The sequence below is a fragment of the Emys orbicularis genome, chromosome 2, assembly GCF_028017835.1.
Source record: "Emys orbicularis isolate rEmyOrb1 chromosome 2, rEmyOrb1.hap1, whole genome shotgun sequence".
Classification (NCBI taxonomy): Eukaryota; Metazoa; Chordata; order Testudines; family Emydidae; genus Emys; species Emys orbicularis.
In genome coordinates, this window is record NC_088684.1 from 71,639,820 (window position 1) to 71,657,316 (window position 17,497).

The window sequence follows — 17,497 nt, forward strand, 5'->3', positions numbered from 1 at the left end:
GTTGGGCTCACTTTTCTTTGTTTTTCATGTTTTTGCACCTCTTCATATCCATACACTTCCCCAAACCTGGTGCAGATACTCCGAACGTTGAAAGAGAGGCTGTTCTGATGGTATTTCTGAACCAGCTGGAGCCAGGAAGTACCAAAGTCTTACAAAGAATCTGATCTCACAAAATACCCCGTCTGATTTCTAGATCAAAGAGGTTAGGATAAGTATTCAGACATTTGAAAACCAAAACAAGCCAAGCCTGCAAATCTTCAGTCTTCATCCTCCAGCACTAGATAGATACCCACAGCTTAATGTCACTGAGGCAGCTGTCAAATCATATGATTCAGTGTTGCATATTTCTCACCATGAAATGACACAAAAGGGTTTTGCAGGCCCCAGTAGATAGGCAGATGTACAGGGCCTTAAGCAGACCTCAGTAATCTGCACAGCTGGCCATGGGAGTCAGCAGAGGGATTGGCAGCCAATCACCTAGTTAATGGACGGCTTTTGTCAACAGAAGGGAGTGAAGTAAAAGGATGGTTGGCGCTTTTTAGCTACATCTACACTGCAAGCTACGGGTGTGAGTCCCCTGCTTGTAGTGTAGATGTAGCTTTTGACAGGTTTGCCAGCCCTCTTTTCTCTTTGCATCAATAAATGGGGTCCTGCCGTATATGGCTTAGAACATAGTGGGGGTTTGTGGGCCTGTACACCCTGCCCATATTTAGAGTCGCCCTCAGTCCAAATAGAGGAAAGTAAGTTCTGATGATGGTACGTTTACACTGCTTTAATGGCGTTTCAAGTACAGGTGGCCAAATCCAGGTTTTAAGTTCAGGGTTTAGCTAGAAAGTTTGTCAACTTCCCAAAATAAAACAATGCCGCTTCCAGTCATGATATTCAGGTGCTGCCCTGCATTGTAAAAAATATGTTGTGTGACTCTAGCCAAGGAAAGCCTGCTCTCTAGGGACAGAGCAAAGGCAGTAGGAAAAGGCCAGCTATGTGGGCAAGAGGTGAAAGCTGTTCTTAGAGCATAGTCATTACTGAGGTGCTGACACAGTGGCCTGACATTTCAACTTTGGGGTCTGCTGAACTCACCTCCCCAGCATTTGGTTTGAATAAAGCTGTGGAAAGAGTGACAGAACAAAGATTCGTGAAAATGGTGCCAATTTCTAAATCAGTCGCTGATTCAGCGCTTTTACTTGCTTTCCATGAACTCAGAGCTGAATGGGTGTTCACACAAACAAAATAAATGGCTGCTCTGCATGCAAACCCACATAGTCACATGTGAACAGTGACATTTGCATACCCACATAGATACTGTTTAACTAAAGCTTATAAAGTTTCAGTTGTGTAATAAGGAAAGAGAAGCAACAACATGTGACCTGAGTTACTAACCACATGCTATGAATAACGAGTGAGTCATGGAAGATATAGTCAAAGTTCACGAACAGCCCATAAGCAGAAATAGGTTGCATGAAGTGTTCAGCGTCGAATTTCAAATAACCAGCAAAATAGTAAAACTCAAAATTTGTTCCCAGACCATTTGAAAAGAGAAAAAAGGGTCCAGTAAAATTATTTGCTACACATCGGTCATCCAGCTTCAGGTCTGAGCAAAAACTAATTTCACTCTATCCAATTTTAAATAAAATCACATTTTAAAAAAGGTATATTTTTCTACAGCATTATCTAGAAAAAAAATATAGGAAGAAGGAAGGAGAAAAGAAACCCTAAACCCAGATCCTGAAAACACTTCTGCAACTGCGTAGCTATACTCACATCAGTATTGCCTTTTAGTTCACAGGGACTACATGAGTAAAAAACCTCATGGTGTGTCTACACTGCAAATGCTGATTGCAATGTAGATATATCCTTAGATGCATAAGGATTTGCAGGATCAAGCCCCCAGTGACCATTGTCCTAGTTTTATTTCACATAGTTATACAGATATATATGGCATCAAAAAGAACAGATGCATATATTTTTACAATAATGTTCACATTCAATTCGCAATAATCAAGTTAAACTTTTGCCTTCTATTTTGACTCACTAAGCCAGCAAGATACCTTTTCTGATTTTCAGCTAATCTACAGTTTGCAGTGAAGAACAGATTTTAAAAGTGGTTACTTTAGTCAGATTGAAGACACTTAAAATTAGAGGCTTATTGGTACACAGAGTACTACAGAAAAGGACTGGTACAGAATACCTTACCTGGTGCCTGAGATGATAAAGGTTCCCAAATTTTAAAGGCAGAAGGAACCATTATGATCATCTAGCTTAATTTTCCACATAACACAGCCATGGAATTTCACCCAGTAATTTCTGCATCAAGCCTATAATTTCTGTTTGAGCTATAGCATATCTTTTAGAAAGGCAGCCAGTCTTATTTTATAAAGTTCAAGTGATGGAAAATCCACTACGCCCCTTGATCAGTCTTTCCTGTGATTAATTACCAATATAAGTTAGCTCTTTATCATTTCTTTAAACCCATTTAAAGAATGTTGATCCCCCCAACTATCATGGTTTAAATATTGATGCAGTAAAAAAATAGAATAATACACTTCTAAAAGGTGCAACTGTACCTTTAAAAGAGAGTTTACAACTGTATATTTAGGTGTTTAATACAGTATCCCAGTATGCCTGTACTTAGATCACCCAACCACAATGCTTCCACCACGGGTAAGATGTTGTGACGTGTAGAGGGTTATTGAACAATGTGAATTTCTATAGTGGATCAGTACAAGGTTACTTGGCACAGATGTTTCTGTAATTCTGATACTCTGGAAAAAACATAGTGTTCAAAGGCCCTTGGGGAGGCTTAGCTTTAGTACTCAAAACTGTACAAAAATGCACAAATACCTGGCACAGCATCTGAAGGTAAATGTTTTCCTTGTGCTGTTAGTGCTGCTTTGTACGCCTAGGTGTGTTTCTTCTTTCTGAATTTTTAAAAGGAACACTTACGGCAAAAGAGAAAATCCCTTCAAATATGTACAAGATTCATTTTGAACCTAAATATCTGCCACTCAACCAGCAAGTGCCTGATCCAAAGCCCATTGTAGTCAATGAAAAGGCTCTTATTGACTTCAGTAGACTTTAGAATCATAGAATCATAGAATATCAGTAGTCCAACCCCCTGCTCAAAGCAGGACCAATCCCCAGACAGATTTTTGCCCCACATGCATTGGCACAGCCAACATGTCTATTCAATCTGAGCACCAGTGAGAAAGTATGGTCATAACAGTAAGATACAGGTTTATTCCTTCCATTAGGATGCTGAAATATTTTGTTACTAAACTTTCAAATTTGAAGGCTTCTGTTTGCTGCATGCAGAAAAGCCCCTGAACTCTAAAATGGAATCAAGGCCCACTTGCCAAATAAAATACCCAGTCATATCCTATGTAAAACAGACGTGGTCTCCTTTCTGTGTACAGAGCTAAAAAACAGAAACTCCTGAGTTCTTCTCCTGGCTATGATGTTGATTTTCTCTGTGACCTTTAGTGACATAACTTCTCAGCCTCAATTTCCCCTTCTATAAAATATATTGAAAATGTGCCGGTCATTGTAAGTCTGACATCAAATAAACACATAACAGTTATTTAACAGAGAAGTCAACAAATAAAAGGCTACATGTTTGTTTTTCCACAGTTGCTCCTTCATAAGAAAAGAAATATTTTGCTATGAAAAAATTAACATATACTGTTCAAATCTGCAATGCTGTGTTATACAATATATTTCAAGTTCCCTATTTAAAAAAAACAATTATAGAAGAAAACATGAAAGCAGTTTGCCTACTGGAAAAAAATATCAGCAAGAGCTAGTTGTGTTTGTTCAGCAAAAGTGCCACTGCTGTTTCTTCCACTGAAGACAAATTTGTCTGTTCCTTTTTAAAAAGTCATTTCTTTTGCTCTGTGCATTATATTAGGTGTCCCACACCTGGTTGTGATGGCTCTGGTCATGTGACTGGAAATTATGCTTCACACAGAAGGTAAGAATCATTCAGTTGTTTGGGAGTGAAGCTGTGGGAAATCATGGAACGTGTCAGCGGAACAAAATTGTTTTTCTTTTGTGTACTTCTTTCAGCTTGTCTGGTTGCCCTCGTGCCAGGAAAGGTGGTGTCAAAGTTACTCCTACCAAGGAAGAAAAAGAAGACCCTGAACTTAAGTAAGTGCAGAAGCAAGAGTTTATCAGCCAAAAGGGAGAACAAGATGGTGCTTGGTACATCCCAAGAAATGTGCAAGTTATTCTTAGACGTATGTGGGTGTGTCCTACTGTTAAAGCTAAGATAAAGGATATTTCCACAGCTACTGAAACTGGTGGAACATTTCATTCCAGTCCGATCTGACACAAAGTGTGGCAAAATTTAGGAAAATTCACAGTCTAAAATTCACAACATTTTAGACTGTGGCAAAATCTTGCTATATTTGCTACAATAAACTGTAGCAGTGGTGAAATTTAAGCCTGGATCCAATTAACAAATTCTTGCAAACATTCACCAAAATCTCATGTATCACACTTGGAGACACAAAGGGTGAAATCCATCCCTATGCAAAGAGCTACCACAAGTCACACGTTAAGCCCTGAAAATGTGGATTACGGGGATAGAAGTGGTACATAGGCCTTATGCCATCCCTCTTCTGTACAGGGGTAAAATTTTAACCAAGGCAAGAACTGATAACTCTACATAAATCAACTTTATTCCTAACTCGAATATATGTTCTGTGAAAATAAATAAATAAACAATCAGCTGCCAAGCCCTGTAGGACCAGTTCATTTACAACAAAGGACTTAGTTATTTCCTGTGCTGCTCTTACTATTTAGTATTTCAGTTAGTGATTGTCTTTCAGACGTCTGGTATGTCATATGAAAGGCCCTAGGCATGTTCTCATTAATGCTGACAGAACTCTGCAAAACTATCAGGTTTCACCTTGGCAAGTATTTGGAATATATTTGGAAATAACAGTTTTCCACCTGCAGAAAACCACCTTTTGTTTTTTGCCAAAAATTTGAATAGAGAACAAAAAATGTTGCCTCTTCACAAACCCGTTAAAATGTGATTCTTTTCCCCCCTCTGATAACAATTTTTTTCTCTTTGACATAGTTTTATATGATGTCAATGCTGAAGTGGTTAAGGCATACAGCTGTATTAGAAATGCCTAATCCTGAGATTTGCCAAACACCCCTCATTCTCACGGACATCAGTGGGACATTCAGGTGCTTCTCAGGATCAAGCCATAATACAGTTGCACAGACAGCGTAGTAGCCACTTAGACTCCTTTTCTTAGATCGTTATTTTTAGACTATTGTCTTCTGTTCTCTTGAGTAAATATAAGGATTCTTTTGCTGTGTTTCTGTAGATGTCCAGTGATAGGCTGTGATGGCCAAGGTCACATATCAGGTAAATACACTTCTCATCGCACTGCTTCTGGTTGTCCTTTGGCTGCCAAGAGACAGAAGGAGAGTCCTCTCAATGGGTCTTCATTATCCTGGAAACTGAACAAACAAGAGCTGCCACACTGTCCTTTGCCAGGCTGCAACGGGCTGGGTCATGTTAATAATGTTTTTGTCACCCACAGAAGGTATAATTTTGTGTTTTCTCTCTTGTTTGTTGTTTTTTCTTGACAATCCACTGTAGTGTTGCTTTTAAAAAAATAAAGCTGTAATCTAATTAAATTATGTTGAATTCTTATAAAGAGTTTATATAGCAGTTGAGGCGATAGGAAGCTGAATAACTTGAGAGTTTGCATGAGGTTAGAACTGTTTTTAACATTGCCCACGAGACAATGACTTTCACAGATCTTTCTAGATTTCCTGAGACTGATTACAGGTTTTTGGTACAAGAAGAAGGTAGCTAGACATATTTGAAATTACCGGTATTGATTGTGTATCTTTAGTAGGTAATCCAAAATGTTATTGGAATTTCACCACAAGGTTTTGCAAAAGCAACAATTGCATTAATTTTGTTATTTCACAAATTGCAAAATTCTTACCAGCCATCTCCATGCAGGAGAAAGCTTACATGAGACCTGTGCTTTCTAGATCCAGCCCTGAAGACATTACAAGGAGAAAAAAAAAATCTTAAGAACTTCCTAGTTAACATGATTTGTAAGATGATGCATTTTCCCAGTGTAGAGAAGACTGAACAAGTTTCTGGTGGCCTGCTAGCATTGGGACATCTTTCTGGCCAGTAGTCTGCTCAAGACAAAGAAATAGTGGTCTATACTTCAAATCTTAGAAGCCCTCATTGCTCCCTGTGTGGAAACACCACTTTCATTAGAACTCTTATTTTTCACAAGCTAAGCAAAACCATGACTTTGTCCCACTGGTGCAAAATTTTCCTTCACTCCCAGCTTGACTAAATCAGAATATGAATCCCTCTGCCATTTCTTGAGCATAGGGGTAGTTCTTATTGTTTACTTCTAAAGACAGTGCAGTCAATCTTAGCCCTTGAGTGCTCTCTGCAAATGGCCTCATATAATTACCAATTGTAAGATTTGAAATAGCAAATAGCTCTGACAGTCATCAAAAAGCAAAGTGACTACACCTCTACCTCGATATAACGCTGTCCTTGGGAGCCAAAAAATCTTACCGCGTTATAGATGAAACTGCATTATATCAAACTTGCTTTGATCCACCGGAGTTCGCGGCCCCACCCCCCCCCGGAGCACTGCTTTACTGCATTATATCCGAATTCATGTTATATTGGGTCGCGTTATATCGGGGTAGAGGTGTATATATAATACAATCTTTTAAAAAAGCTATTGCAGCCTATAGTATAAATCCAGAGGTATCATCATATTGGTCATTATTATGCATCATCAAAATGATACTATAGTTAGGCACAGTGAAAATCTTCACGTCAGATTTTTTTTTTTTAGTTGGTAAACTCAGCATTCAAAGGGATGCTACTGCCCCCTTTTTTCTGAAGCATAATTCGTCAATAAACACAGTGGAAAGTTTTGCTTAAAAATTGATGGGACAATATGACCTCAAGATTTCTGTAAATATCACATTCACATAACCTTAGAGTAGCTCCCACTGCTATTTTCATTTGTTTGAAATGTCTGTAAAAACAGTTTGCTTCGAGGCTGAGACTTCAGTGCCAATTTTCAAGCCAGAATTTTTTTTTTTTTACAGCTAAAATTGCTCTTTGTGAATTATTTTATTCCCTGTAACAAGGTTATAATGGAGCTGCTGACATGACCTTAGGAATCGAGGTCTGAACATGAGCACTGTAACATTGCTATGAAAGGATTGCTTCCATTTTCACATGGGTCACAGCATTTTTTCTATCTTTTCTAGCTTGTCAGGGTGTCCTCTGAATGCACAAGCCATAAAAAAGGGCAAAATCTCAGAAGAACTAATGACTATCAAGCTTAAAGCAAGTGGGGGTAAGGAGACATGCAAATGATGATTACATTTATACAGCTGCTAGGGACCCAATTCTCATTTACACGTTGCCTCTTTACACTACACTGACCATGTAAAGGGGTCTGAAAATGGGTATAAATGCCTTTAAGTTCTCTTTCTTTAAAAGCAATAACATTTCTTCACAGAAGATACATGTCATTCACACATCATTTACATCCATGGACCATAACATGTGGGGTACACAACTACACAACTAAGTCTGATTCAGGTTTGGGGTTTGTTTTTTTCTGTGTTATTCATAAACCAGCAGGAGTTACCTCAGTTAAATAAAGATTTTCAAACAAACCCCCAGAGGGATACATGTGTAAAGCAGAGTTTAGCTACCTCGTTCCCATGACCTTCATATTGTATTGCTCAGTCTCCGTGCAATACTTTGACAATTCTCCCCACATTAAATAGAATGGAACATCTGTCAAATAGTTATAGGGAACTTGATTCTGTTTCCTGTGGGTAGGGCCCAGGGACAGGATTCAGGAGACTTTGGTGGTATTCTTTACCCTTGGGCAAGTGAATTCACTTCTCTCTGTTCCCCACCCTTTGTCCATATTGTCTATTTAGACTGTAAGGTCTTCAGGACAGGGACTGTCTCTTACTGTGTGCTTGTAATATGCCCAACACAATGGGGTGCTGAGCTTAGCGGCCTGTAGGTGCTATGGAAATAAAAATAATTAATCTGCAAGCAGAATTAGACCCAGAGTGATACTGAGTGAGGGGAAAATGTTCATCACTGGGGGGGGTGGATGCTCAGTACATCTCAGGATCAGGCTTTTATTGAGGCTTGGGTGGGTTGTTCTTTTTCAGCTGGTAGGTGTGAATAGTGAGTGCTGCTTTTTCTCATTTTGCCTCTTTTGCCTCTTTTGGCCTCTCTACAACTTCCCTCTCACAGTACTTTAAACCACACTATGTGTCACAGCAAACTAAAGCCCTGATCCTTCTCTATCAGTCAGCCCATACAGAGCTCCTTGCAGGACCAGGGCAGATCGTCAGCTGGTGTCAATCGCCATAGCTCTATTGAAGCCAATTGAGTTATGAGGATCTGATCCCCCTGGAGGAGGAGGGGGAGAGGGACTGCTCTTACTTTTCTGCTACATCTAAAAATCTCCACCAAAATCACAACATACCCTGCATTATTGTTTTTAAAGATTATGTTTTGGATTTTCCTCTCTCAATGCCCACAGATCCTCTTTCCCTCTCACATCTCTCTCCCTGCTGTGGTTGATTGTTTTACTGAACAGTGGGGGGACCCACTCTGACAGGGAAATACAGTAGGTCAGTGAAACTCAAATTACCCTTTGACCCTTGATCTCTCTTCCTGCTTTCAAAGACGCTTCAACACAGGGTGCAGTTTTGACAAACATCATCAGTAAAAACCCATTTAAAGATCCCCAGTTTAATCTGAAAGCATGTTTTTTTGTGCAACACAGTTCAATGCACAGGTACCCACAGAATATTACTTCTTTTCACATGTTCACATTTAAATCTGTCTTTGGTCCATTCACCTTTTTGCAGGTATCGAGACTGATGAGGAAATCAGACACTTGGATGAGGAAATAAAAGAACTGAATGAATCCAATCTTAAAATTGAAGCTGACATGATGAAACTTCAAACCCAGGTATAACAACAAAGCAAACAATTCAATCAGTTCTAATGTACATATGTAATGTTATTTTTAAGCTTATTTATCCTTTTTCTCATCTACACACATGCCATTGCATTGTGGCTTTAAATAATTTTTGACAAGCTTTTCCATTTAACAGTAAACGCCTGCGTATTAGTAGAAAAGACTTCCAGGGTGAATAAAAGGAACTAAGCATTTTAGGAACTAATCTTAGCAAACAAGGAAATCATATTTACTGTATAAAATGTGTACTTTCTTTTGTTAACCACACGCCTGCATATGATATCCTGTGGGCATTTTAAGAACCCATGTAAGGAGGCTTCATAGTAATATAATGAAGCCATTAGGTCACAAGACTGTGAATTCTTATTAACACACTCTAACTACTACTGAGAGTAGATTTTTATTATTATTATTATTTACCGTTTTCCCTAGTTCTGGTCACCATATTCAGCTAATGAATATTTTAATTTAAATAGTCTGAATTTTGCTTCTGCACAGTAGATAGCAGACAGCGGCTGCATTTGCTAACCTGTGCAGTGCATTAGGTAGGGTAGGAGCTATTGCAAAGGCACAGATCTCTTGATCTTTTTCCATTTTTTATTATATGTATATGAGTGAGTTTATGGTGAAGGTGCTGGTTGCAGGTCCACAGTTCAGGTTGAGCTGAGTATGTAAATACACAGGGTGACATATATACTCAATTCTATTTCACCTGGTGAACTAGGTGAAAGTGAGAACAGAAACTTACCTCAGAATGTTAGGAGCATTAGGATTCTAGGTGGAACTTCCTGAAGGGTAATAGACCTGAAAAATAAGAACGAATCCAACTTCATCCCAAACAAGTTCAATATAGTTTATAGTGGCCTCAAATTACAATTGTGTGGTATTTATTATTGGTGAATCACCTGCATTATAGCCTGAACTAGAGACTTGCTGAATCCGCACATCCCCTGCTTGTCTTTGTCCTGTCACTTCTTAAATTGACCTGGCCAACAGTTGTGATTGTATCAAGAAACTCAAGAGCAGGGGTTGTGGTGATTTATGCTGCACTTTCACCCACTTTGCACAGATATAAATTACTATACAAGATGTTAGGCTGTGGAGAATCAGGACCCAGCATCTCTAGCTTCAGCTTTTCAGCACATTTTTTTGCATGCGAACTTTCACAAATGTGTACATTCCAAGCTCTCTCATTCTTGTTAGTTATTCTCCAGAAAAGGATGTCATTTTGCTAACCTCAGTGTTGGTTCTTCCAAAATTATATTTTCATCTGTCTGTCTAGAGATCGACTGCACAATCATATTTGTTCCATACACAACTTCTCAATTTCCTCCCCAGTATATTTCATTTCTTATTGTCTCCACTCTCTGCCCTATTTCTATTCCCAATCAGTTCAGAACTCTAACCTTCACCCAGGGGGAGGGCAGAAAAGTAGCACAAGAGCTAATACCAGTGTTGCAGCTATTATAGTCAATCAGCAGGGATGCTGTGAGAACAGAAGAGCAATGTAAACATCAGCTTTCTTCTTCCTTCCCCCAACCCTGAGGCCACACTCCCCATTCCCAACTACACAATGACCCTTCCACCTCCCTGGCAGCTTGAGACCTGGGGTCTCTAATCCATTTCGGAACTCATCTTCCCAACACAATACACTCCTCACTCAGCAGGGCCACTGTCTACAGCTTCATTTAAATAAGTTTTCCTTGTGAAACAACAGCAGAGTTCACTGGTTCAGAATTAATGTGACTTATCCCCTATTATGAATATCTTGTGGCCATGTTATGCGCGACTCTTATAAAAACATAACTGAGGTTCAGATCTCAATTGGCAGCTTTCACAGTCTTGTGCTCCCTCTTCCAAGGGAAACCTTTCATTTTGGGTTCAAACTCCAATCATAATGCTGCCAAGGGTCTTGTTGTGTGTGTGATTTTAGATCACATCTATGGAGAGCAATCTGAAAACAATAGAAGAAGAGAACAAACTTATAGAGCAGAACAACGAGAGCCTGCTGAAGGAATTAGCTGGCTTAAGCCAAGCCCTCATCACCAGCCTTGCCGACATTCAGCTTCCACAAATGGTAAGTCTGTAGCTAAAAACATTGCCACTTCTTTGAGAGCATTTGTCTACACGTTTGGCCAGAGTGGTCACTCAGTGTATCACTGATGTGGGTTCCATTCCATCTCACATGGGACTGCCTTCCAGGGTTTAATCAATTTCCCCACACTTCATTACTCTCCCTCTACACGAGCATGATGCAGTAAATGCATGAAGTTTGGAATATTACTAGCTCCAACGTTTGAAATATAGAGAGGTAGTGGAGCCCAAACTCTGTCCTGGTATAAGAGGATGCAGAGCAAATATTTGATGCAAGGCAAGTATTTTATGCTAGTCCCAACCTGAAGGAGTGTCCCTGTCCCATCCAGGGTTAAGCTAAGTCCTCAGGTGTGGGAAAGTGTCCTGGACTTCGAGGCACTGCAGTAACATGGGGCAATCTTCATCCAGGCAAGAATAAATTTTTGCCTCACTTTCCTAAGGCCCATCTACAAGATTCAGTGTGGCTGGTGTGTATTCTCATTCAAAACAGAACCATGCCAAAGGCCAAGTGGGAGGAGCCATATTCACATACTGCCCATGCTTTACCCTCCAGGAATAGAATCCCATTTGTGTAAAACATTAGTTTATTTAAAATCAAACTATACTGCATGTCTCTGGGATTGGTAATGGGATATGGGTACCCTTAAGGATGGAACCTTGCATTTCTGGGTCGCTCAGTCTGGAAGTAACTGTAGTCGATACTCTGATGTCCTTCCAGTATCTTATGTGCAATGAGTTTGATTGTCACATTCTGAATTTTCCCTGATGTAGGGAAGAATCCTTTGGTGGCTCTGTGCTCTGGACCCCTGTTCCTTGAGATCCCTGTTCACTGCACTTCAGGAATCCCAGACTCATAGGAGGATCCCTAAGGGACTGCCCTAGTTTACAGGAGCCTATTTGCTCTAAGCTATGTCAGGTGCTGGTTCAGACTTGGTCAGGCTGAGGATCAGGGAAGCAGAAATCCACCTTTCCCCATCCTCCCAACCATGTCCATCACCAAGTGCAGCGCAGCCAGATCCAAGAATCTGGTTGTAGGTTTTGATCTACACTAGAAAATGTTGTATCCATTTTTCCACCATGACGAAAGCAATGGTATAACTCCTATTGTAGACAGGGCTCAGACGTCTTCACTCCTCATGACAATGGAACCATCAAACAGCATGGACAGCACCATTTCATGATAATCTTCTCTCAGCAGATTTTCACGATGCAATGTTGTATATGTCTGAATTCCAACTAAATTACCTCTTAGCACCAGTACAACTGCATCAGTGCCGGAAAAGAATTACAACATAGTCTAGGATAGATTAGGCCTTCATCTTGGTCCTGTGAAACAATGAGTGTCTCCTGTAAGGTGATGAGCACTCTCAGCTCATGCTACAGTTAAGATGAGGGTCTAGAGTCTTATTCAATTGGATCTCTGACAGCACTCATCGAGTCCTATATTCATTTTACTGTACAGTCACAATGTTGCAAACATGTGAGGAGTTTACTGATTCTGCCCTGTAATTTGGCTGGGAATTGGCCAACTCCCTTCATGGAAGATAATAAAAGTTTGGTTTGAGAGCCTGATTCAGGAAATGCTTAATACTCCTACTGAAGTAAGTGGAACGCACTCACTTGGTTCAAGTTAGGCACCTGGTTAAGTACTTGCTGAACCAGGGCATTAAGGATTTGGCTCAGTATGTGTGTGTATTCTCTTTCTACCTGTCTTTCTTTGCTCTCTCCACACCCAGACGCTCCCCATTTTGTTCTTAAAACCCAGATTGTGCATTTTGCTCATAAGGTTTTACCCCATTTCATCCCCACCCACCATTGTCGTAGTACTTTGTTCTGTAACTGCCTCTGGAGCTAGGAACAATGTACGCCCATTAAGATCCAAATCCTCCTCCTTATTTACACACAGTCCCACTGTACTCCGAGGCAGTACATGCTTGAATAAGGCACACAGAATTTGGCCAGAATTAAAGAGCGGGGCACACCTAAGACAAATGGCTCACAATCCCCAATAAATCGATTGCTACCCGCCGATCCGGCGGGTAGTGAAAACGTGCCCTTAGAGGGCAAGCATGTGGTTCCTACAACAAATTAAACTCCCTTCACCTCCAACAAACCCATCAGTAACTTGGATGCCTGCCATGCGTCTGACCTCAGCTGTCCCCAGACGCTTTCAGACAGGACCGACATATTGTCACTTTGCATATTGTCTGTTAACATTCTTTTTGGGGGGAGGAGGCCTTAATTTTGGCTCCTGAAATTGGTATAATATGTTTTGTTTTCATTTAGGGGCCAATCAGTGAGCAGAACTTCGAAGCATATGTAAATACACTCACAGACATGTACAGCAATCTGGAACGGGACTATTCCCCGGAATGCAAAGCTCTGCTGGAAAGTATCAAACAGGCAGTGAAGGGCATCCATGTGTAGGATGTGAAGGCTGCTGGGCAACAGAAATTACTTAACAGCAGTAAACTCCAGATGGATCTGTTAGGAGTTCATGTACTGCTAAGGCGTGTAGGTTGCCGTGCTGCATTTACAATTGCAACATTGCACTAATTTTCCCAGCTGACATAAAAAGGAAGGAAAACACAACAGACTATTTGTATTAACAGCAATGCACTCAATTAATATATTGTATTTATTTCAGTACAATTCCTTTTTTTCCTTCTTTTGCACTCAGTTTTTGTAAAGTGAATGTAAAAAGTGTGTGCAACTATTTTTTATATTTTTATTTATTTCTAATCAAAGAGTTGTGTTTTTTATCTTTTAACAGCATTTTTGCGGCCTGCCATATTTTTACAAATGTGTTTATTAATTTATTTTCCAATGGGATTTTAAATAGACTGAAAGTTATACTGTAAATTAAATATCTTGCTGGGTTTGTACAGGAAGAAAAAAAATACTATGAAAGTAACAAATGACCGAACTGTTGTTCTAGTTTTATTTTCATCACATCCTGCTTTTTTATAATGGCTTTGTATCAGAAATGGGTTTGCAGTAACATAAGATGTGAGGAAGCAAGGAATGAAAAGATAAATGGCTCCCACTAGTGGGGAAGCTGCGCTCTAAAAAGCACAGTTTGCTGGAACACAGTGTGTTTAAGAATTTGTTAGCAATAATGAAATATAGCAATCAGCAAAGCATTTGACTTGGCTGTGTGTTTTAGCCTACGCAAACAATTATTTAAAATATTTCAAAAGAACTTCAGAATTATTTTAACAATGCAGTTTTTTTTCCAAGTTAGTTCAGAGAGAAAAACTAATCATCCCTAAACAAGAGAGATGATTTGATACGACTAGTACTTTTTTAGTACACTATGTTGTTACATTAGACAAGCGACCAATATGATTATGCATTTGTATTTGCAAAACACAAAAGCATCCAAACTGAAGATTTTGTACATATCAGTTAATCCAACAAATCTCCCCTGAAATGGCATTTATCGTACTAGTTGGAACTGAGAGAAGCTTAGAAGGCGGCAACCTGGAGAAAAATAATACTCCAGTCTCACTGTAATTGGTTTTCTCTTAACCTGAACTGTAGCAATGCACTGGTTGGTTTTAACCCCTCCTTATACACAAAGACAATGTTGGTATTGAATCGGTTACCAGTCTTTTGGTAGGGTGCCAAGTGCTACAGTACATATGGACACACACAGACGCACACATGTTCAAAGGTACTTGGCTGTGCATCTGTATTCAGTTAGCCTGGGTTTTGAATTTCTGAATCAATCAGAGTTTAGTAGTTGCTATACCAGAGGCAATGTCTATTTCAGGGATTGTAAGTAATTAAGCACTGTTTCAAAAGTTTTTTTTATATTTATTTTTTTTAAAAAAAAGGTATAAACAACCAGCTAAACTGCCTTTTTTGTATGCACACACACCTCATGTGCATATGTGCCTCAGTGTAAATGTATACATGGATCTAGCGTGTGTTTAATTTTTCTGTGCTACAATGAAAGTGTTTATTTTTATTAGCCTCATTTATATTTAGACTGAATATGATGGCATTCACAGGCTTGACATATACAAATATATTATTAATGTTCCTGCACAAAAAGTAATATTCAAAGGTGATTCAACTCATGCACTGTGGTCACTGTTCTGCATTAGGTGGGGCTTGCTTTTCATTTGAGGGTTGGTTTAATCCTCTAATCTATTTAGTTTAGACGGAAGAAGATGTATGTTCTTAGAAGCTGTGTTTATTTTTAAATCAATTTTTCAAAAAGCTACAGTATGTGCTGTCTAATATAAATAGGAGGACACCAAACAAAAATTTGCTATTAAAGTTATTGTACTTGCTAAAAAAAAAAAGCAAACATTTGCTATACTTGTTAAATGCATACAAAATGAGTTCACTCATTACAAAGACTAAAATGTAATTAACTACATATTTTAACAAATTTGTTATATATTTTATTTAATTTACATTTAAAAAAAATCTCTTGCCAACCTATATATTTATTACTATGATTTACGATGGCTTCAGGTTAATTTGTCTGTGTTTGGATTGTTTGCTCAGGATGTTTTGTGAAGTATGTTCGTATTTATTTGCTTCCTTTGTACTTGATGTGTTTAGTAATGTGCACTGATTTTTTTTCTTTTTTCTTTTTTTTCTTTTTTGTGTTAAACTGCATTGATGAGCTATACTGTAAATTAGACCTTTTGTAAAAAGCAATGATGTATGCATTTTTTAATTTGGAGTAGTTTGTATACTGTTTCTTCATACAATTAATATTTCTTACATCAAAGCAACAAAACTGTGTTCTGTGCTGTACATTTGGTGTATGGTAGGAAATAAAATTGATAATGAAACATCGCTGCAAGTTTTGGGGAGGGGGTGTTGAGCCTTCAGATGACAATCTGTATTGCACATTCTTAGCAGCACCTGGCACAATACAATGTGTCAGATGTTTTGCTTGTTTTGTGTACAAAATGTGTCATCCCTGTAAGTAAATTTATGGTACAAATATTTTAATTAGTGATTTACATTGTCAGATGGAAGTAAGAAAAAAATGGAAATACTTAAGTGATCCCTTTCATTACCCAGGGAAAAGAAATCAAGAAAATAATTACTACATTTAAACATTATTTAATGCACCATGCATTCTTTTCTTGGCAGTTTCAGACTCTACACTAGCAAAGGAAAGGATATGTGCTGACCTTTAACAGCTGCTAAATGGTATTTAAACATAAAAGCCATTGTAAAGTTTGTAACAGTTAGGAGCCACCTACCATTTCAGTGCAATTTTTTGCTGAGATTTGCAGTGGTGAGACATTGCACAAATGAAGAATCTGCTGGTTTTAGAAAGAAGATATTTCCAGTTTCTAACTGATTCTGTGTTCCATTGTCAATTGAAGTGGAAACAGGATAATTTAGTTTTGTTAATAGAAAATATTTTACTATCTTTAATGTACATGTCAATTTTTAGACTCCAATCTTATGTGGCTAAATTGAGAATGACTTTAATTCACTAAAATAAATGTGAAACTGGAAGGGCTAAAGCTAGGGAAGGTGGTGGAGTAGAATTGATGTAGATGGGCAAAGTCACACCATTTGAAAATTATTCAAATGCTGGAAAAACAAACATGTCCAGAGTTGGAAGTAGAGATAGGCCCAAGATGCAAAATTTGGATCCACGTGTGAATTTTGGACACCCCTGACATCTGGAAGTGTTTGGAGCTGGGGTTTTGGTACAGCTCATTATAGATAGAGGGGCCTTTTGAAAAATTCGGATCCATATCTAGGGTTGCCAGGCATCTGATTATTGACCAGAACGCCTGGTCGAATAGGGACCCTGGCAGCTCCGGTCAGCACAGCTGACCAGGCTGCTAAAAGTCCGGTTGGCCACAGCGGGGCAGGCAGGCTCCGTGTGGCTCACAAGAAGCAGCCAGCATGTCCCTCCAGCTCCTACACAGAGGCGTGGCCAGGGGACTCCATGCGCTGCCCCCGCCTGCAGGCGCCACCCTGAGCATTGGCTCCACAGCTCCCATTGGCCAGGAACCACAGCCAATGGAGGCAGCACCTGCGGGCGGGGGCAACGCGCAGAGCTCTGTGGCCACCCCTCTGCTTAGGAGCCGGAGGGACATGCTGCTTCCCGGGAGCCACGAGGACTTCCTCCATCACCGGGAAATACCAGGGCCGCCTGAGATTAGCACCACCCGGACCCCACATCTTAAATCCCCTCCTGTGCCCCAGCCCTGAACTCCCTCACGCACTCCGAACTCCTCATCCCCCAGCCCGGAGCCCCCTCCTGCACCCCAAACCCCTCATCCCCAGGCCCACGCCGGAGTCCTCATCCCCATCCCACATCCCAATCCCCTGCCCCCACCTGGATCCCCCTCCTGCACTCTGAATCCCTCATTTCTTGT

General features: G+C 39.7%; 1 protein-coding gene across 4 annotated transcripts in view; it reads left to right on the top strand.

The window, feature by feature from the left end:
- Window positions 1-13,553, top strand: part of ST18 (ST18 C2H2C-type zinc finger transcription factor) — a 52,788-nt gene extending 39,235 nt beyond the window's left edge. For all 4 annotated transcript variants that reach the window (XM_065398267.1, XM_065398269.1, XM_065398268.1 and 1 more), the window contains 7 exons: window positions 3,905-3,967; window positions 4,063-4,143; window positions 5,337-5,558; window positions 7,282-7,370; window positions 8,920-9,023; window positions 10,966-11,109; window positions 13,413-13,553. In XM_065398267.1, the coding sequence (XP_065254339.1) occupies window positions 3,905-3,967; window positions 4,063-4,143; window positions 5,337-5,558; window positions 7,282-7,370; window positions 8,920-9,023; window positions 10,966-11,109; window positions 13,413-13,553 (844 nt within the window). The remainder of the gene's footprint in view (window positions 1-3,904; window positions 3,968-4,062; window positions 4,144-5,336; window positions 5,559-7,281; window positions 7,371-8,919; window positions 9,024-10,965; window positions 11,110-13,412) is intronic.
- Window positions 13,554-17,497: the final 3,944 nt, after the last annotated feature.